The sequence below is a fragment of the Penicillium diatomitis genome, assembly GCF_028827545.1.
Source record: "Penicillium diatomitis strain IBT 30728 chromosome Unknown utg000005l_segment0_segment0, whole genome shotgun sequence".
Lineage (NCBI taxonomy): Eukaryota > Fungi > Ascomycota > Eurotiomycetes > Eurotiales > Aspergillaceae > Penicillium > Penicillium diatomitis.
In genome coordinates, this window is record NW_026623177.1 from 902,961 (window position 1) to 923,225 (window position 20,265).

Consider the following 20,265-nt stretch of genomic DNA (forward strand, 5'->3'; position numbering starts at 1 on the left):
AATAAACTAGGTGATGCATGAATGGTTCTCTCGCCACAGAGCATTGAAGATCAAGTGCAAAGAGACAGCGAGGAATACCCATGGGGAATCTTCCGCAACTCAAAATCCGAAATTTGTAGAAGTTCCCTGACAGTTCTTACGATAAATTTCCAACATCCCATTTTCCACTCCGGTGTCGGACCCGGTTTATGACGAAATGACCATGGACCCCAAAGGCGATACTCAGTCTCCCATAGACCGAAGTGGCGGCGATCCTGATTCTGCGGACGTGACCGAGCATTCGGAGCATTTCGACCCGCTGGGCGATCGAAGCGGACAGGGCGACGGTAAAAATGAAAACGGTCAGAAAGCTGCGAATGCAAAGGACCCCTCGCGCCCGCGCCGGAAAAAGCCCGGAGGGCGTGCTTTGCTTGCCAGCGCGCCCACTTAACCTGCGGTATGCTATAAATTGCGATCTGGACATGCATGGCATACGTGCCATGCAGATGCAGGAGCAGGAACTGCAATGCAATTTGTGAAGACCGTGCTAACTTTGCGATGTGATTTTCCCTTGAATTACAGGCGATGAAAGACCTTGTCAACGTTGTATCAAGCGTGGCTTACAGGACGCATGTCACGACGGCATCCGGAAGAAAGCAAAGTACCTTCACGATGCCCCGGACGGAGCCCTGGTGCCCGGCATCGGAGCCAACTTCTTCAGCAATGGCAACAGCACCGGCGTGACCACGAACCTGCCGTCACTATCTCGGAGTGCTTCATCCTCGACACCGCAACAACAGCCGCAACAGCCGCCGCAAAAAACCTCTAGCACCCCGAACTTCTTCCCTACGCCTCAAGCCCAATCGCAGCCGCCATCGGCGCCGTACAACGTGTTCACGGATACCACGCTTACGCAAAGCCCGTTTCCGACGCAGTCTCCGGTATCACCGACATTCACCCTGAAGACGGGCGTCAATGGCAGAAACGCCAGCCTATCTTCAACCCTCGGTCAGCAAGCCACCCCAAGCACAGCACTCTCCGGGGATGCCAACTCATCGCAGAATCCCTTTGCCGGGCCCTTTTTCGACCCCAGCGACCCCGCGTTGTTCAATTTTGATCTCTCGAGCATGAACTTTGAGAACCGCTATGGTGCTTTGGAGTTTGGCATGCTCGGTCATATGGCCACTGGCGCTGGAGACTCGCCGACCGACTCAGCCGGAGGCCAGCGAGGGTCGATCGGCCGCAGTGGATCGGCGCAGTTCTCGACGCCTGCGCCGGGCTTCAGCGAAAGTCCAGGCACTCAGCAACCCTTCCTCTTTGGCGATCCCTTGCTGAATGACTGGTCCACTGGCCAGGCCTCGGGCCCCGCGCATGTGAACGTTGGCGGTGTGTATGCGCCAAACGGTCGACTGAATGGGCACATGAAAGCAGACGCGCCGCATGCCTTTGCCATTGAGAGCGGGCCCCCAAATTTCGCTAGCCCCGGATCGGCCACCGCGAGTCCGCATGTGACCGTTGCTGGCATCGAAGACCCGGCGGCCTTTAGCAACAGCAACCCTTCCAAATCCTCCAGCAACCCTACTTTAGCCCCGAGTAACAACGGACCGCGGCCACTGATCACAACACCGAGCCTCAAACACCGTGATTTGCAAGTGGGTCCTCGTCGACGTCACCGCAATCCGTCCCTCATCTACGAGAGCGTGAAAGAGCCATATGGGTATACGAGTGGCTTCCACAATCTCACCGCGTGTATTCAGCGGCGATTTAGTCCTCAGAAAACCCTGCGAATCGCCAAGGCGCTTGCCTCCATTCGTCCGTCCTTTATTGCGACTACGAAGACACTCAATCGGGATGACCTGATTTTCATGGAAAAGTGTTTCCAGCGTACCTTATTTGAGTACGAGGACTTCATCAACGCTTGCGGTACTCCCACAATTGTTTGTCGACGCACCGGTGAAATTGCGGCCGTGGGTAAAGAATTCAGCATCCTGACAGGATGGAAGAAGGATGTTCTCTTGGGCAAAGAGCCAAACCTCAACGTCAACACAGGTGCCTCATCACTACCGCAATCTGGAACTACCTCACGCGGCAGTTTCACACCGCGCAGCTCAGCGCCTGAGAACAGTGGACGGCCCCAGCCGGTCTTCCTGGCCGAGCTACTGGATGATGACAGTGTGGTGGAGTTCTACGAGGACTTTGCCCGCCTTGCATTTGGGGACTCTCGCGGTAGTGTGATGACGCGATGCAAGCTGCTCAAGTATAAAACCAAAGAGGAAGAGGGTGTCTCTTCTGAGGAATACGGGAAGTGGAACAATCACATCCGCAAGGGTGGAATTGCTGGCGAAGCTGGCATGAACCAATTGGGCTCGAAGGATGGCAAGGTCGAGTGCGCGTACTGCTGGACAGTCAAGCGAGATGTGTTCGACATTCCCATGCTCATCGTGATGAACGTACGTGCACCGGTTTCCCCAATTCCACATGTTCACCGTGGAGTTTCCCAAAGCTGACTACCTGTACTGGTTTTTTATTTAGTTCTTACCTTGCATTTAATCGCTTCATCCTGGGCGTTTCCAACACGCCGCCGGTCGTCCAGTCCATCTTCTCTGGCTTGTTCCCCGGGATTGACGCATATTCATTTGCCATGTCCACCATCGATATCCCTGTCTCGAGTATGCTTGTCCTGCCGTTCTTGACCTTCTGAATGCCGCTATACCTTTCACGCAGTTTCGCATTATGTTGTCGACGTTTCATAGTACATAACTACATACCCCTTTTCTTTGCCGAGTTGAAGGTCGGGTTGTGTGTTCCACCTCCTGGCCGCATGGCCACTCTTGGCGACTCCCAAAAGTACATATGCTTGGGGCTCTGGTCATCCCACGGAGGGATTTGGCCTGGCGTCGGTTAGGCTTCTGTGTTTGCCATATTATTCGTCATTGTCTCTGTATTGACCGTGGGAAGAATGGGTTCCTTAATCGATGTCCATATCTTTACGAGAGCGGAGATCATTGTGTCGTCTGGAACACATTATGTATTCATCAAAATATCTCGCAATACCTCTCATGGGCCATACAAGTGTCTTGTTGAATTCTGCCGTAAATGCCCTTCTCATTCAGGTCAAAGTATACATACAGAGTGAGGTGGGAGACTTTCGGTTCTATGACCATCCATGACAACTCAGTCCTTGCAATCAATGTAGCTTTGCAGTTCATATGTGACGAGGCGGGAGCAATGCATTGCTGACACTTTGTCCGCCGGCTTATCAAGCACTGATCCAGTTCTATCGGAGCCCCGATGGGCCCGAGTGCCCCACGCCGCTCCGTCTGACGGCCTTCAATTCAAACCGGATGCCACTGCCCCGCATTCTTTTCTCTCCATCGTGCTTGCTCTCCGCGTGGTTTACCATCTTTCGAGCGTCCATAGCCCCAAATGCGCCCCGACACGCCTCGAGACCCCGTCGCCGGGCCTGACGCAGGCCCAGAAAGCCCGTACCCAATCCGATTGTCGGGCCCGGTCATCAAGGGCTTCGGCCGAGGCAGCAAGGAGGTATGCACGTCCCTTGAACCCCGTCAGCGCTTCGATAACGAAGCTCTTGGCCTGAGGTCGGTGCTCACCACGCAAATGACATCGACAGCTTGGAATCCCCACGGCAAATATCCCCGCCGATGATCTGTCCGAAGAGCATCCCGAGTTGACGACCGGAGTGTATTACGGAGTCGTGGCGCTGGATCCACGAGCCCAGTCGCATGAGGACAGCAGGAACGATGGCGAGAAGTCAGCAGAGACGACGATCTTGCCCGCCGTGTTGAGTATTGGATACAATCCCTTCTACAAGAACACGGTGCGATCGGTGGTACGTGGACGTGATTGTTGCGGTGATCGCTCTGGCTTCCTTCTCTTCTTATTCGCCTCTTGTGTCACCAGGAAGAATGGCCTTGTTGACAAGCTTTTGGGTCATCTTTTAGGAAATTCACATCATGCCTCAATTGACAGAACCGTCCCCAACGGCGGTTGCGCAGCCCAAATTTCACCGAATGCCCGATTTCTACGGCACCAAGCTCAACCTTCTGATCTTGGGGTACATTCGCCCCGAATACGACTATGTCTCGCTCGACGCTTTGATTGAAGACATTCGGGTCGATTGCGAGGTTGCGCGACAAAGTTTACTCCGTGATGCTTACCAGCGGTACATTGTCGACGACGACCAAGGGTCGAACCAGGTCCGTGAGGATCGAGAATGGTTGAAGTCATTCTAACGGAGCGATTGCAATTACTCGAGACGATTATTTCTTTTGATTTCCAGTTTCTCTTTTTTTCGAGGTATAGATCCGGCATCTTTGAGCGATGGTGCGTTTACTGGTTGTGTTCGTCTTCTTTTCTTCTTAGATCTGGATTTGGTTTTCAAAGACCCCTCTCCTCTTTCGGCTTTAGACATTGATCACTTTTTCCGTATCCGAGAGGCTTTTCCAACGGTGCACGGTACTAGAACTTCGCTTTTATATCCCAGCTAGCAGTCGGAGTGCTCATGTTGTCTTTTCGGAGTAGCTCCCATATGGATGCAGCTCTGGTGGTGAGTGAATGTTACATGCTTGGGTCGCGGCCCGAAACGGCTCCTCGCCAACCCACTCGTCGACGTCACACCAAGAAATGCAAAGCATTGGCACGACGAGGCAGTTGAGTTCCAGTCTTGTCCCATGTCATCTGCTCACTTGGTCCTCCGGAATAATGAGCATACCGGATCCGTGGAGGAAACACCATGCACAGTACAAGGCCGAAACTTTCGGTCCCTGAGTGTCCACCAAATCCTCGATATTCATCTACTTTGCAGCCATGGTGAATGTCTTTCAACGTCTTGTCAGACGTGCGACGACCGGCTCAGGCGATCAGCCACGGAGGCATTCGCACGATACTGGTGCTCCTACATATACTCGTTCTGGGTCCATCTCAGGAGTGTACAAATCAAATGACTTGCACCGAACAACGAGCGGAAGCTCCTGGAGACGTCGTCCTCACGCTGCGATGGAAGAGCCATCTCCGCGCCATTTGATTTTGATCTCTGATAATGCAACATTCGATCCTCATATTATACAGCGATTTGAGGCCGAGGGATTCGACGTCACTTATTTGGGATTTGTCTGCACAGACGATGCAGAGAGAGACCGCAAGGCATTGGAGTCTGCGGTGCACGAGAAAGAAGATGACCTGGAACCCGGCGAGAGATACGCGATCGTTGGTATGTAGAAACTCATGATATACTTGATCTTTGGTGGCACAGGCGATCAATCTCAGTCAGTCTGAATAGCAGGGAATAGAATACTAACGCAACCTCGCAGCATACAATCGTCCTGCGTACTATCTCCTTGGTTCGCACCATCTCTCGCAAACATCGACCAATCCTTTCCCTCGACTCTGCGCTTTTATCGCATACTATCCATTAGATTTCAAGAATCCCGCTCACTCCAACGCGATATTTGATACCCAGGAGTGCTGCGCCCCGGCTTGCGAAGACACAAGTGCCATCTTTGACCCCAGTGTGTCGACATCATTCCTGCCCATCCAAATCCATCTGCCGGGCCACGATCTGAGCAGCCGCACTTTCTGGCCCTGGATCAGCACAAGTCCGGGTGAACGCGACATCACGTATAAGAAGCGCCATCGCTGCCATGTTTACGCCTACCCCGACGCACGGGCAGGATTCGCCGAATCCACGCCTTCCAGCTACAGTATCAAAGACAAGGGACCTGTTGATGATGACCGCATCAGTGCTCAGTTGGCGTGGAGCAGAGCGCTTGGTTGTCTTCGCCATGCCTTTGGTGCCCGGAGCACATGGCCGATTGCCGATATCGAAACCGTCTGGGAGCAGTATTGGGCAAGATTGATGGACGGGTTGAATCTGGTGAAGATGGCTTCTAGTCAGCCCACAGCTCACGGGTCAGCGATGGAGATCGTGCTCAAGCCGGGAAATGACCTGATCTGCCAGGCGACGGGCGGAACAAGTGCACACGACGAACAGAACGCAAAGATAATTTGTGCGCCAACCAAGGCTGGAGGTACGTCCAATGAAGTCGATTCTTCCATGCACCACCAGTGGGCGAAGGCACTCCTCATATGCATTCCATGACTAACATATGGGTTTTTGTTCCCAAACTCAGGCTCAACTCCAGAGGACCTCAGGACCTTCTTCAAGGATGTATTTATTCCCAATGGTCCACCGAGTCAACATTTTCGGCTGTTGTCGAGAACGGTCGGTGCGGATCGCATCGTGGACGAGCTTTTGTTTACTTTCTGTCATAGCAAAGAAGTCCCATGGCTGCTGCCCCGTGTTCCGCCAACAAATCGGGACATCGAAGTCGTGATTGTTGTCGTGGCGAGTTTTTTCGCCGATCGCATCGTCCATCAAAGCCTCTACTGGGACCAGGCTGATGTGTTGGTGCAAGCGGGATTGTTAGACGCGGATCTGGTGCCTCACTTTCATAGGAAAAGATAAACTTTCTCTTGCGATATTTCCATACTCGATAATAATATTCTTCATATTTCGAGGTTTTTTTCCCCCGTGGATAAAGTAAGCATTCCGATGGGGGGTATGGAGAAGCGTCGAGACGATTAGTACACCTGGTCGTCTTCTGCGACTCAATGCTTCTTTCCTGTCTGTAAGTTTACATGAACCACACTTCGGTTCGAACATCCCAAGATATCAAACTTGGTTCGCGCTTGACATCATTGACCAAGTGCCTTCCATTTCCCAACAAGGCCTTCCAGATCCTGACTTACCCCACCCGCACTCATCAACGTCCTTCGACTCGCCTCCTGTGCCAATGGCAGAACATGTTCAACACGTAAAGAGGAATCCTTCGCAAGTCCCGCAACCAAAACGCCCAGCAAAGTATCTCCAGCCCCGTTCACACTGACAACTTCCTCGGCCGCCAGGACCGCAGCAGGCGGGAACAGACGCATATATACGCCTCCAAATGGAACATCGGCCGAGCTCGTACGAGACAAGATATAAGGCGCGCAGTCCGGATCCGTTAACCGAGGATCATTGCGCGGCAGGAGCTGTGTTAGCAGAGCACCGGCGCCTCCGAGCTTCGTGATGATGCACGGGATAAAAGGCAGCAGTTGAATAGATTGCTGGGGTAAACCCTCGTCGACGAGCTTGGAGGAGGTCGCCATGACAAGCTTCTCGCGTGAACCAGTGGGTGAAAGGCCCATTGCGTCTATGGCGGTCCACCAGCTAGGCGACTCGAAGAGCAGGGCTTCACGGGCGGCCATGTACATTGTTGATAGTTCGTATCGGTTCGGACATGCCAGACTGACGGCGTTGTTGGGCACGGTGGAAGCAAGTCCAATGGGAGCATCGGCACCGCTGGCTGGATCGCGCTGGAACAAGCGTCGAGATTTCGCATTCGAGACGGGCTCAAAAGCCACGCGTGCTCCGTGTTGACGAGCCACCGAGATCCATTTGGAAATGACTTCTGGACGCCAATTTGCGTCGACGACGACCCAGCGCGGTTTTCCGGCTGCCATCATGGGTTCCCAGACTTGATCGAAATTCAGTGCTTTCTCCGAGAGCTCGACAATTCCCATATCTGCCATGGCAAAGACCAGGTCCTTTTTGGTATCGTTGATAGCCACATACTGGGCTGTGCGTGTGCCTGAGCTCGTAGGGAGGACTTGTACGCCCTTCTTGTCGAGGCCTTCCTCCTCGAGAGATGACAGCGCTGCACGGCCGCTAAGATCATCTGCAACTACGCTGCAGAAAAGTACGTCGCTTCCAATGTATTTGGCGGCAAGCGCGACGTTGTGACCGACACCACCTAGGCTTTGCTCGATCTTTGCAGGATTCGAAGTATGTGGAACAGGTGCGTCGTTGTTGGTGTCCCGGGTAAAAGGAGCATAGTCACAAGAAAGGTCGATTGCCAGCGAGCCAGCGATGACAAGATCTGCGCTCTTGTGAGGATGAGGTTGAGGTGGCGAAGATACTGTTGGTTCAGAGTCTGATCTTTTTGGGGCTGAAGGTTCCGAATGGTCTTTGGAGGACTGTGTGATACTTGAAACAACAGGCGTATGTCTACCAGGATTGATTTCTTGAATCTTAGCAGCGAATATACATGCTGTACAGTAGGCAAAGATTGCCGCGAACGACTCACCCAGCCTTGATACTACGATCGCCAATTTCCAGTTTTGCCAGCTCAACTGCCACGCGTGTTGCTCGCTTGATGTTGGACTCGATCAATGCACGGTTGGCAATGACACTCTTTCCGCCGCTGAGTTCCTTGATCTTGGCCAGCACAAACGGAGTGTTGTCACTGCCTGTGTGACCTTCCACTTCGGCCAAACGAACTGCCTCTGCGACAATGCGGTCCATCTCCGGCTTAGAAAATGAAGACTCTGCAGGCACGGGGTTGGCAAACAAAAGACCCGAGCGAACTGGAAGATGAGATTGCGCGTCTGTAGATAGGGTTGGTTTCAGTGAGACTGAGTGGTCATGAAAAAAGACACATTTGAACTTACAAACAATCGCAGCGGCTTCGGCTTCATTTTGAATGACCTTTGGGCTGCGAATTCCGCTGTCTCTGGAGAAGAAAGCAGGGTAATCCACCGGTCCCTCGCGACCATCGGCAAAGGTAGCCACGCAAACGCCCTCGGTTTCGAGATATTCGAGGGTACGGGGAATATCCAGGAAGCTCTTGCTTCCAGAACTGATGACAGTCACCGGTGTGCGACCCAGTTCAGTCAAGTCGGCTGGCAGACAGTCTCAGCTCATTTGCCATTTCACATTGTTGGGAAAACATTCCGGTGGAGAAGAGCTGCATACCAGATATATCCATGGTGTTTTCGCCTCCACGATGAACGCCGCCTGTGTTTATGTTCAGTTCGAGGTCTTTTCAACGAAAAGCGTTACGCAATGGAGTCGAGCTCTCACCAAGACCACCAGTGCCAAAGATTCGAATGCCAGCAAGCTCCGAAAGAATCATCGTGCCGGAAATGGTTGTACCACCATGGATTTTCCTTCCAGACATGCCCTTTCGATTTCTTTTGAGTACTCATTATGTGATAATGATGTTTCGACTAGCTTACCATGCCGCAAATGTATCCAAGGTCTCGTCGAGACACTTTGATAGCACTCTTGTTCTCAACGGTCGAGGCCAACTCGACAATCTCGTCGGGACTCATTCCCACGCGAGCCACACCCCCGAGAACGCCAATTGTTGCAGGAACTCCGCCATTCTCTCGTACTACTGATTCGAGGAGCTGTGCAAGTGCAACATTCTCGGGGTATGGAAAGCCTGCGATTCAATGCGTCACGAGTCAGCAAGTGAGACCAAGAAGACTCAGGAACTATGTGAACAGAGCGAATGCGTTCCGTAAGAAGCTCAATGGCATATACACTCTCACTTCCACTCACCGTGAGTATAAATGGTTGTTTCGAGGGCGACAACCGGCCTGCCCGTCGCAACCGCATCACGTACTTCCTCCGATACTTGCAGGAATCTGCTCTGAGGATGCTTCTGCAGGTCATGAAGATGGCGAACCCGAGGTAAAAACGCGCTTTTGCGGCATTGAAACCTGGCAGCAACTCTGCAGGCGATCATTCTTATGGCTCGGCTAGGGAGGATTGACCAACCCACAAATCTGACACCCTCGGTTGCTCAATTGAGTGGGGGATGGAGATCGCGGAGGCGGAGGAAATGAGGAGAAAGTGTTATCAGCGCGATAAGAGCAGCGGAGTGCATATTGTGGCCGCTGCGCCCGCCCTACTCGCTATACAATGGGGACACCTCATCAGCTTTCGCCAGACCGGACTCTCCCCTCTCTGTCAAGCACGATTTGTCAACAACCTCATTGATCATCCAGCATACTCAATTGATTGCTCAGAGACTCTCTGTGCTCCGGCGTGATCTCCTCAATTGCAATGAGGTTCTTCACAGCCACCGTGCTCGGGTTGCTTGCACCCAGCTTGGCTGCCGCGACCAATGCAACCACGCCGTTCCGCGTTGCTCTCCCATCGGACTTTAAACCCGCGCAAGTCTTCCAAAACACAAACGTGGTCCGCAACACCAATCTAGAGAAGAGCTACGCACGAGAGACTGTCAACCTTGTCGTTGAGAACATCGACAAGAAGCCCCAGAGCGACTATTATGTTCCATTCCCTGCAGATGTTTTTGAGCGAGTTGGAGGATTCGAGGTGCGCGATAAAAAGGCACCCCAACAAGGCCGCTTTGAAGTGACTGTCACGGAGCCTGTCGCATCAAGGTAAGCCATCTCAAAGCCCTCTGATTGATCAACGTGTGGAGGCGCAATGCAATCGCCCCAATACGCTCTCCATGGTATGCCATGAACGTTGTAATATGCATAGCAAGCTAACCCGGATCCTCGATCATCTAGTGAAACACAATACTTTATTGTTCATTTCCCCGAGCCATTGGCTCCGAAGTCTCAGCTCACGTTAGGAATTTCGTATTCCCTCTTGTCCTCATTGAGCCCTCTTCCGGCCACTATCAACCAGAACGAGAAACAATATCTGTCCTACCGCTTCTCTGCCTACGTGCCTTCCGCCTACCAAACACTTACTCAGAAGACCAAGTTGAAGCTTCCAACCACTGATGTCCCCGAATACACCACCACTCAAGGCCTCAAATCCGGTGCCGATCCCGAGCGAAAGGGCGCTACGTATACATACGGCCCTTACGATACCGCCAAAGTGGCCCCCGGAACCGAACTCCCCGTTTTCGTTCGTTACGAATATACTCACCCTGTGATCACCGTGAACTTGCTCGAAAGGGACCTGGAAGTTTCTCACTGGGGAGGCAACTTGGCCACGGAGGAACGGTACTGGCTGCGCAACAACGCTTCCCAGTTGACCAACCAGTTCTCACGCGTGGAGTGGACCTTTGCTTCGTATCAAAAGGCCCCTACTTGTGCCGTGCGAGAGCTCACTTACCCCCTTCTTCCTGGCTCTGTCGACGCTTACTTTATCGATGACATTGGTAATGTCTCGACGAGCCGTTATCGCCCTGGCACTGCCAAGACCGGTGCCAATCTAGAGTTCAAGCCTCGCTATCCTATCTTCGGAGGCTGGAACTACAGCTTCAAGTTGGGCTGGAACAACAACCTGTCTTCGTTCCTTCGCAAGACCGCAAATGCGGACTCGTACGTGCTCAAGGTGCCTTTTATCCAAGGACCCAAGATGGCCGAGGGCGTTCAGTATGAGCATGTGGTCCTCCGTGTGGTTCTTCCTGAAGGTGCGCACAATGTGCGTTACGAGATTCTCGAGGGCACCACCAGCAATGGGCTGCCTGGACAGAACCAGATCAATGCCACTTTTTCCTCACTCAAGACATATATGGACACTCTCGGCCGGACGACTTTGACCCTGGAGGTCGATAGTGTCACCGACGAGGCCCGCGACTCGCAACTAATTGTATGTGACCCCGTCTCTTCAGCTCTACCCTTTGTGGTTTTTCTTTTCCTTTCTTGGGGGTGTTCGCTATAGCTAACCTTTTTCGATGTATAGGTGACTTATGACCACACACTCATGGATGCTCTTCGCAAGCCACTCACCATCTTCGGCGGTCTATTGGCTGTCTTTTTTGGCATCTGGTCCGTTGGCAACCTCGATGTCAGCATCAAGAAGCGCTGAACGCGCAGTCTCTTGAACGAGATTTTGCGACCATTGCCTTCTTGTTGTCTATTTTGTTGTCCTTGAGAACATCTTTATATATATATAGTCTCCAAAAATCTCTCTCCCAAAAACCGGTCTCTCTCTTCGAGCTCTTATCAGTAAATCTTCGAGTGCCTGGAGTTGAAATCACTCAGTATATTATCGCGAAACCTAGGGGATGTTTTCAATGGATACTGACCTCGTGATTTAATGAAGGTTGATCAAATTATCTACAGGCCGCATCCAGATGCGCGCGTGTAAGAAATCAAACGCATGTTTTTCTGCTAAATCGAACGAAGAATAGACTAAAATGTAATGAAATGAGGATTGAACAGACCGAGTGTGTAGATTGAGCAACAAAATAGTAGCTGTGAACCTCCCCTCGCGGTCCTCGCTTTCTTATGGGACAAATCATCAAAGACTTTTACCTCTTGCGTGCCACCGTCTTCGTTCCGGATCTCGCCTTACTCTACTTACCGATACATTTATCCAACAATCGTGTCTTGACTTTCCGACCTCGTTCGGGCGCAAGACTTCCCATCACCCCGACATACCCATTTCTCATCTTCTCCTTCTCTCAATACCGTGCCGTACCTGGCGGTTTCACTTCTGGGATCCATGCCGACTGGAATGCCGACTCAGGGACGACACCGACGACTGCGAAGTGTAATACTTGCCCCCCTGTGCCCACTGCCGCATATCAAACGAATTTAGTGGAGAAACCTCATAGCTTGGTGGGTTCTTTCGTCTGTATACATCAGCTTGCGGTCTAGTGTTTGGAGTTTCATGCTGTCGTTCCTCTCGCATGGAGGACAGTCTAGCGGCTCTTTCAACATTCTTTACGGAAGGCGAAGGGGCATGATTCGACTTTGATCCTGGTTTCGAGCCCGACTGTGACTGAGGCCGAGATTGCGCTTGAGATCCATGTTGGCGATGACCTCCAGCTTGTGGCTGAGGATGTCCTTGAGTTTCAGGCTGGATTAGAGGGAGACCGCAGTGTCGACAACGCGGGTCGTTTCCGGACTTAGCTGCGCCATGAGCGGGACAAGCTAAAGGACCTGCATATCTTGATCTATGGGGTTTCACTCGGCTGGCTTGGTAGTCAGTATTCGAAGCGCTCACGTCAGAGGGGAAATAAGTATCCATGAAGCTGTGGTTTTTCGCGGCAGCGGAGCCGCGCTTCGGGCGCCTCCATGCATCGACGGGCATGATTTGTAGGTGCAAACTTCAGGTGATACTGGTTAGGTATGTTTTGTTGGCAATTGCAGGTGTGATCTGTGGCTTATTTTGGACGGATATTACTTCAACGAATGTCGGTGAAATGCGATCAAATGAGGGTTCAGATACTTATGAGCTTGGAGATTTGATTTCGATCGATGAAGAATAAGATCGGAGCAACACGAGCTTATATATGACTCAATTGTTCTTCTCAATAGACTATCTTTCTTTCATTGTCGCATGACGCAGACAATTGGCATCCCATGGAGTCGTCGTGACACTATTTCCGTGCAGGACAAGGCAGACCAAAATGAGGTATAATGCATTGTCCTCCCAGTAAGACGTTTTGCAGAAGTCCTTTCAAGCTATTCTTAGTGAATTTGGCTATGCAAAAAAAAGTTGTTATTCTTGTTTTGTGCTACTTAGGTGTCGAGGCCAATGGACTCGTGTGGAGGAGCCCTGCAATGATCGAGTATCAAACAAAGAAGTCGTGGATCAATGGACTCTCTCCCATCCGCCATAGTTTTCAGTTCCTTCGTAGAGACGAGATAGTCTTATGCTCGTGGGGTGAAATTTCATTATGTGGGTCACCTCACCTCGAGACAATAAGAACAACCGAGTTCGAGGATAAAGACACTTTTTCCTGCGTCGGTATTGTTATGTATGTCCAAATGCAGTAAGTAGGAGGCCTTCTCACCTACGTTGCAGATCATGTGCTCCTGTCTACGATATGAAGCACTGCTGCACTTAAGGTGAGTGTCATCTTCCTTTCCTAAGCTTGATCAACTCAATCAAATAAACCTTCCAGTTGTTGACATGATCTGAGTCGGTTACGGGTCCGTCCGATCTTTGAGTTGAGGCGATCACTGACAAGCTTCTTGAAAACTTCCGTCAGCTGACCGCTAGATTAGGTAATGGAAGGACCTTCCAACTTTCACTGGTAAATTTACAGTGATTTAATTTTTTTATCCGCTAGTACGTACTAGTGGTAAGTAAGATAGATGTAGGTACCATCCAGTTGAGGTGGCCTAATATACACTTGTAGACAACTAATCTGTTACTGATATTAGTAAAGTACAGCACTACTGGATGTCCATCGCGTCATGACTCTCCATTATCATACGAATGCGAGTCTGCCGACTGTATAATGACTCAACCAGATTGCATGGGTCTACAAGAACCGAGATCCTTCAAGCATAAGTTGACGTTGCAGCGCTATCGTAGCCAAGCTTTCTCACCTGCGGCGCCATCCCCCATTCCGTCATCGACCGTGTGGAGCACCTGATCCCACCTGCCAAATGATGGCTGGTTCTGCTGGTCCGTGCCCATTTTCCTTTTAAAGTTAGCTCATTACTTCCCCCTGCGTGATATCGGAGCATCCACTTTGTAGCTACCTCTTTCATGTTTGATTGACGACCTCCCATTGCTTCGAATTGCTCAATTCCCCACCCTATGGACTTTGTACACTTACTGAGAACTTCGAATTTTGGCTTTCACCCAAACAATTTCAGGTTCTCTCGTGCAGGGAAGTTGATAGTCGACTCCTACACCCTGATACGTATCCTGACAATCTGCCAGTCGTCTCACTCGACGATCATCAGGGTGCGAGCGGTGGACTTCGTAAGGTAACCTGTGATTTGCCACCTTCATTCTTATCGAAATTACCGTCTTCGCCACAGACGCCCGGCACTTTCTACTCTTACAAGCTCATAAGCTCAACTTTGGAACCGGTGGGGCTGACGGGGGTTGTATGACGGGGGCTGTATGACGGGGGCTGGACCTTTTCTACAGGAGCCGCAAGTTCTGGAATGATTCGTTCAACGTTTACCAAGATAGTGCAGTACTTGAACACATCCATCGAGGTACCGCCACGCTCAAGCACTGCTCCGCTTGCCTTTCTCCGATGCCAGCCTCAAAGTGAAAAAGGAAAAAGCATATCGGGGCATCTCATCATCATCACAAAGCTCGATTTCTGAGCAATGGCAATCCCTCGACAATATCTCCGTCTTCGCACCGTTCTCTTCGCGGTCGTTCTCACCGCGGGCGTGGTGTGGTTTGTCTCGAACTGGCCCTCGAAGATAGTCATCCCCCACGCATTTGGCCATGGAAGTCTCGAGCCTTTCACTGGCCCTGCCACAAGCCAAACATTAGACTTGGCTAAGAGTCAGCAAAGGTTTTGGCAACAACTCCACGAGCTCGTGGAGAGACATGGCCCCCAAGCCATGCCGATCGTCGAGTACGAGAAAGCGCCCACGGAAGGGTTCGACCCCAAGGATTCACATCCTCTCCAGAACTACCTCGCCGTAGATTTGGATGATGTCTCCGGCATCAAGATCGCACATGCACGTTTTCTTGCGGCACTCACCGACGATCCCTTGGCTTTCAGGGTGCCCTACCGTCCTGGTACCCGAGGCATTGTGTCCACTGCTGGGGGCGCATATCTGCCGGTACTGGTCATCTCCCTGCGAATGCTTCGTCGCACTGGCTCCACATTGCCCATGGAAGTCTTTCTTGCCGACGAGGATGAATACGAACAAGAAATCTGCGACCAAGTCCTGCCAGAACTCAATGCACAATGCGTTGTACTCTCACAGATTCTGACCGCCAGCCCGGCCAAAATTGAAAAATATCAATTCAAGCCGTTTGCCATGCTCTTTTCCTCCTTTGAGGAAATACTTTTTCTGGACGCGGATGCCTTCCCACTCCAGAAACCGGATCAGCTGTTGTTCGATACTGAGCCTTTCCGCACCACGGGCCTGGTCACCTGGCCTGATTTTTGGAGGCTCAGCGTCTCACCACTTTTCTACGAAATTACCGGGGTAGAGGCACCCCTCAGAAATTTGCGCCAGTCGACCGAATCTGGAGAAGTGCTGCTCTCCAAAAAGACGCATGGGCAGACCCTTCTCCTCGTCACATATTACAATTACTGGGGACCGGGGTACTACTATCCACTGTTATCCCAAGGAGCTGCTGGCGAAGGCGATAAAGAGACCTTTGTCGCCGCCGCGACAGTCCTTCGAGCACCCTTCTATCAAGTCAGCGAACGGCTCGTCGCACTGGGTCACCGCAAGAGCCAAGAAGGCGGTTTGGCAGGCTCGGCCATGGCCCAATTCAACCCAGTCGAAGACTATCAACTCCACGAGAATGGTCAGTCTAGACTCCGAGGAGACGAAGCGACTCAGCCTGGGGTCTTCTTCATTCATGCCAATTTCCCGAAATTCAATCCCGCCACCATCTTCGACAAACACGAAGTAAATCCCGCATTCACAGATGAAGGGGACTATACCCGGGCATGGACGATCCCTGAAGACGTGGTCGGTCGATATAGTGAAAACGAGGATGTCGAAAAGGCGTTTTGGTCTGAAGTCAAGTGGACGGCGTGTGAATTGGAAGACAAATTCATCACGTGGCGGGATCGTCCACGGGGGAGTATCTGCGATGGAGTTGTCAAGTACTGGCAACATGTATTTGAATAAGGCCGAAAAGCCAAGAAGACAATGACAGGAGACGGGAGAACACGCTCGAAATAGAGTAACCCTTACAGTGTTGGCCACTGACCTTTTATGACCATGGTCGATACATTCATCAACCAATCGTCAATATCCATTTAGTTCCAGCTGCCGTAGGCTGAACTGTACTCCATATACAGAAAGCATATCTGTGATATTCTTCTCCCCAGTCCACCATCGATGAACCCAGCCCGATCCATTCACAGTCACACGCGTCCTCGTCCAAAACCAGCGCACATTCATTTCCCAGTTCAATAGCCAGGGCCATCTGTGGCGCACACCCCCCGCCCTGCAAGATGCACACACCTGGAAGAATGCAAGAATGGACGACCGAACTCCTTCAGATTCGAAGCTTGGGAGACTCCCGTCCTGTGGCTGGGAGTCCGGGTCAGGTCTGCTGGGGAAGTACCTGGTAGGGCCTTGCTTGGGAATGTGTTTATCACGTTGCGGTTTCTATTCCCCGTCCTCGATTCCGGGGCCATGAGGTGTCGGTCGTGCTAGATGTGTGAGAGCTTGTGGATGTTTATGGACGGGTTGGTTCAAGGTTGTACCTTGAGCCCAAGTTACTACCTACTCCTAGTACCTACTAGGTCGATCCTACCAGTTAAATAACTTGTCAACAGAGTGATCAGACAGGTTATTGCTCGCTCTACAGAATAATCTAAATCTTTTAGTTGCATGACCGAGTGACACGGCGACACAAGCTAGAGCCAAAGATCATTCCATCCGTTTCCAAGGACCATATTTTGTTTCCCTTTCCCTTATTTAAACATCTGATTGTACTGGACCATACACCTTTCATGTCTCATCGAAGCATGACGACTGTTCATAAGAGAAGACCCTTTTGTTCTTTGAAGACGGCAGAAAGAAAAGGGGAAAAACTCAGGGGGTGAGCCTGAATATGAAGAAAAGAGTCTATCGCCAAGGTTGGGGGGGGGGGGGGGGGGGGGGGGGGCAAATGAGAAATGAAGAAAAAAAAAAGAAAAGATGACCTCCTCCTGAAACACTGACGAGAGAGCAATGGGCAAGGGAAAAAAAAAAAAAAAAAAAGAGGTATAAGAACAGAAATCCATGTGAGAGTCGCACCACCCAAGGAAGAGGAACGGAAAGGGAAACACATTGCCCGTACCAAGAAAAACAAAGACAAAATAAGCTGTATAATCAACAAGAACTCGAAATGCAGAGTTCCCACCCGCAATATCAAAGAGCCGACCGACACCCGAGCGAAATTCCCAGAGAAACAGGCGAGGAGCTAGGAACAAAAAGTAACATGAGAAACAGAGTTCGCGAACCCTCGAAGTGTTCGATATGTATTTTTTTTTTCCAAAATTCGAACAACGAGGGTTCATTCCGACAGAGAAACATCATTATTGACCAGCGAGATGGAAATGGTCGTTCAACTCTCCCATCCCAAGTATAGCAACGTCAGGAGAGCCAGACGGGATTATCACACCTCCCCAGAAATGGTGCCCAGCACTCGTCATAAGACGAAAAAAAAAAAACAAAAGTGGGACAGACGGAATGACTGACCCACAGGCACTCGAGCGATTGTCTCGGGTCGCCGAAAATTCAAGTCTCCCCCGAAGAAAGTAACATAACATAAGAAATCCGGCCATTGGTTTTCTTGGACTTGTTGTCTTTCCCCGTCAGCTGCCTGGGAAATCCGCGAAATATCTCATACGGGGGAGGCCCGGATGAGAAATCACAAAGACGCTTCCATCGTGACGAAGTGAAGGCAAGCATGTTGTGTCTCTCAGATCCTTCGATGGGGTACAAGTCCAGAGACCGATGCGCATTAGATCTGAGGCTGGGCGGGAGCCGTCGTCCCCCACGAGGCTAGGGGTTGGGCGGTCGCATAATGTGGGTGATTGACGGGAGCTGTGGCGTGCACGTAGTATTGACTGCGATCGGGGGTGTAGTAGGAGGGATGTACCGGATTGGAATCACGTCGAGGCACGTTGGGATCGAGAGGCCCGATACCCCGGGAGTCGATTGGGGTGCTGGAATTGCTGCCGTCCAAATGACCGGGAATACTAAAGCTACTGCGAGAATACGTGCCCGGTGTGGAGGGATCCAGGGGGGAAGTCGCATCCGTCGCGACACTGCGAGAAGAGATGGATGAATTGCGATACGCAGACGGACTGTGGTCTGAGGTGGAGCGCGTGCGATCGCTATACGAGGAGGCGAGGCCCGTGTTCATGCCGGGAATGCTGGATGACAGCGCGCTATGGCTGACACTATCCATGCTGCCGCCATAGGGTCCTGCGCGGAAGGCATGGTAGTCGTCGTTTTTGGAACCCATGGCGATCGGATTGGCGGCCATGGCGGCGGGGGAAGGGAGATAGGGATTCGGGGCGGACTGTCCGGGGATCGACCCGGCCATCGAATAGCTTGCGATCGGCCCCGATTGATGCGGCGGGGGGCGGACGGAGGATGAGGAGGAGCATGCGAGGCGTGTGCCGTAGCGTAGGGCCCCGGGTGCATATAGAAATCGGAAGAAGGGTTAGGCATGCCAAAGGCGCCGGGCGGGGGCATGAGTGGCTGGGGTCGGTAGCCGTAGAGGGCGGCATGGGATGGGTCGTGCGGATTCTCCATCGCGCTGGTCTCCATATCATCGACCGGGGCACGGAAGTTTTGTTTCTGCGTCAACTCGACGCGGGGTCGAATATATCGCAGCGAGTCGACCATTGAGGGCGGGTTGAGCACCCCGCGCATCACATCTTCGACGCTGTAGTAGGAGACCAGATGGTGGGTGATGCCCATCACGGTGACGCTCATGGTCTTCTTGACCAAGCCGGATTCCTTGAACCCATACGAATCCACCAGGGAGCCGACGAGCGCTCGCTCCACTTCCGATTGATTGGGGGCGCGGTTATCGCTGAACGAGCCTGGCGGGGATGTGGGGGAGTAGCCGGTGCCTGTGCTCTCGGGTCGAGGGTATGGTTCACCGGGTCTCGTGGCGGGCGTCGGTCGCCGGTTGGCCTTTTTCATCGCCCGCTTCTTTTCGCCCGGGGGGAAGGGTTTCTCCAATTCCCGATAGACCAGAAAGTTGCCTAGAATCCGGCTGGGAGACCAGGTGACGCCGTCGGTCCAGCGCTTGATGCCGGATGAATTCTCTTCGTAGATGAAGACGCTGCCACTGCGCACCAAATGGCTTCGCTCGCGATCATGAGGCCGCCGGGGGACGTGGTGCAATACCCCCGTCAAGCACGCTTCGAATAGGATGAGTGCATCTTGTGTCGTGGCCACGTACCCGGTGAATGTGGGTTCGAGCACTGCCGCCGTACCGTTGACCATGGCGGCGGATTGTGAGGGGTTGAGGAGACCGCTTTCTAAGCGAAGGGGAGAGAGAAAGAGATAAAGAGAAGGGAATTGCCGGTGGGAGAGAGAAAGAGCGAGCTCCGGGTAACACAAGCCGCAGGCCTATAAGTCACTCTGAAAATCGGCGCGGAGCGATACTCGAGATGAGGATTGCCCGGGGATGCGAAAATGGAGAGAGAGAGAGAGAGAGAGAGAGAGAGAGAGAGAGAGAGAGAGAGAGAGAGAGAGAGAGAGGCGGAGGAGGAGAGGGAGAGGGGGGGGGGGGGAGCTTGGAAGTTTAACTTTCGGATCCTCGAACGGCGCGAATGCTACGCAGGGCCAGACTTGATGAGCTGTGTGTCATCAAACAATAGGGAAATGAGGGAAAATCGACAAGAAAATGAAAAATGGGCCAAACAGATCGATAGGCGGCCCGGTTGGTAATAATCGATTAATTGCGGCAAGCTCTATTGGGAGCGATTGCGACTCGTGGTCTTGGAGAGGGAATAGGAGCGAGGAGCTAATCGGGGTGGAGGTGAGGTTGAAGACACGCGCGAAGGTGAGGGTGATAGTTGTGGTGGCGGAGGAGAATGAGAAGAG

The 20,265-nt window shown here is 52.1% G+C and overlaps 8 protein-coding genes across 8 annotated transcripts; 6 read left to right on the plus strand and 2 right to left on the minus strand.

Moving 5' to 3' along the window:
* Positions 1–196: 196 nt before the first annotated feature.
* N7539_004955 (Transcription activator of gluconeogenesis) lies at positions 197–2,486 on the plus strand (the record flags this gene model as incomplete). The annotated part of the gene is made up of 2 exons (XM_056934557.1): positions 197–401; positions 562–2,486. 2 exons carry the CDS (start codon positions 197–199, stop codon positions 2,484–2,486), a joined length of 2,130 nt encoding a protein of 709 aa, XP_056789751.1.
* A 919-nt stretch (positions 2,487–3,405) lies between these two features.
* On the plus strand, positions 3,406–4,232 carry fmn1 (riboflavin kinase; the record flags this gene model as incomplete). The annotated part of the gene is made up of 3 exons (XM_056934558.1): positions 3,406–3,522; positions 3,611–3,829; positions 3,942–4,232. The coding sequence occupies 3 exons, from the start codon at positions 3,406–3,408 to the stop codon at positions 4,230–4,232; spliced, it is 627 nt and encodes a 208-aa protein (XP_056789752.1).
* Positions 4,233–4,806: 574 nt separating this feature from the next.
* Positions 4,807–6,463, plus strand: N7539_004957 (dienelactone hydrolase; the record flags this gene model as incomplete). The annotated part of the gene is made up of 3 exons (XM_056934559.1): positions 4,807–5,209; positions 5,310–6,026; positions 6,129–6,463. 3 exons carry the CDS (start codon positions 4,807–4,809, stop codon positions 6,461–6,463), a joined length of 1,455 nt encoding a protein of 484 aa, XP_056789753.1.
* Positions 6,464–6,693: 230 nt separating this feature from the next.
* N7539_004958 (pseudouridine-5'-phosphate glycosidase/carbohydrate kinase family protein) lies at positions 6,694–9,569 on the minus strand (the record flags this gene model as incomplete). The annotated part of the gene is made up of 7 exons (XM_056934560.1): positions 6,694–8,023; positions 8,124–8,424; positions 8,488–8,718; positions 8,792–8,833; positions 8,900–8,999; positions 9,055–9,263; positions 9,383–9,569. The coding sequence occupies 7 exons, from the start codon at positions 9,567–9,569 to the stop codon at positions 6,694–6,696; spliced, it is 2,400 nt and encodes a 799-aa protein (XP_056789754.1).
* Positions 9,570–9,889: 320 nt separating this feature from the next.
* N7539_004959 (dolichyl-diphosphooligosaccharide--protein glycotransferase subunit OST1) lies at positions 9,890–11,617 on the plus strand (the record flags this gene model as incomplete). Its single annotated transcript, XM_056934561.1, has 3 exons — positions 9,890–10,230; positions 10,363–11,398; positions 11,492–11,617. 3 exons carry the CDS (start codon positions 9,890–9,892, stop codon positions 11,615–11,617), a joined length of 1,503 nt encoding a protein of 500 aa, XP_056789755.1.
* Positions 11,618–12,039: 422 nt separating this feature from the next.
* N7539_004960 (uncharacterized protein) lies at positions 12,040–12,666 on the plus strand (the record flags this gene model as incomplete). Its single annotated transcript, XM_056934562.1, has 2 exons — positions 12,040–12,372; positions 12,487–12,666. 2 exons carry the CDS (start codon positions 12,040–12,042, stop codon positions 12,664–12,666), a joined length of 513 nt encoding a protein of 170 aa, XP_056789756.1.
* A 2,169-nt stretch (positions 12,667–14,835) lies between these two features.
* Positions 14,836–16,332, plus strand: N7539_004961 (alpha-mannosyltransferase; the record flags this gene model as incomplete). The annotated part of the gene is made up of 1 exon (XM_056934563.1): positions 14,836–16,332. One exon carries the CDS (start codon positions 14,836–14,838, stop codon positions 16,330–16,332), a length of 1,497 nt encoding a protein of 498 aa, XP_056789757.1.
* A 1,828-nt stretch (positions 16,333–18,160) lies between these two features.
* Positions 18,161–19,662, minus strand: N7539_004962 (camp independent regulatory protein; the record flags this gene model as incomplete). Its single annotated transcript, XM_056934564.1, has 2 exons — positions 18,161–18,755; positions 18,794–19,662. The coding sequence occupies 2 exons, from the start codon at positions 19,660–19,662 to the stop codon at positions 18,161–18,163; spliced, it is 1,464 nt and encodes a 487-aa protein (XP_056789758.1).
* Between the last annotated feature and the right edge of the window lie 603 nt (positions 19,663–20,265).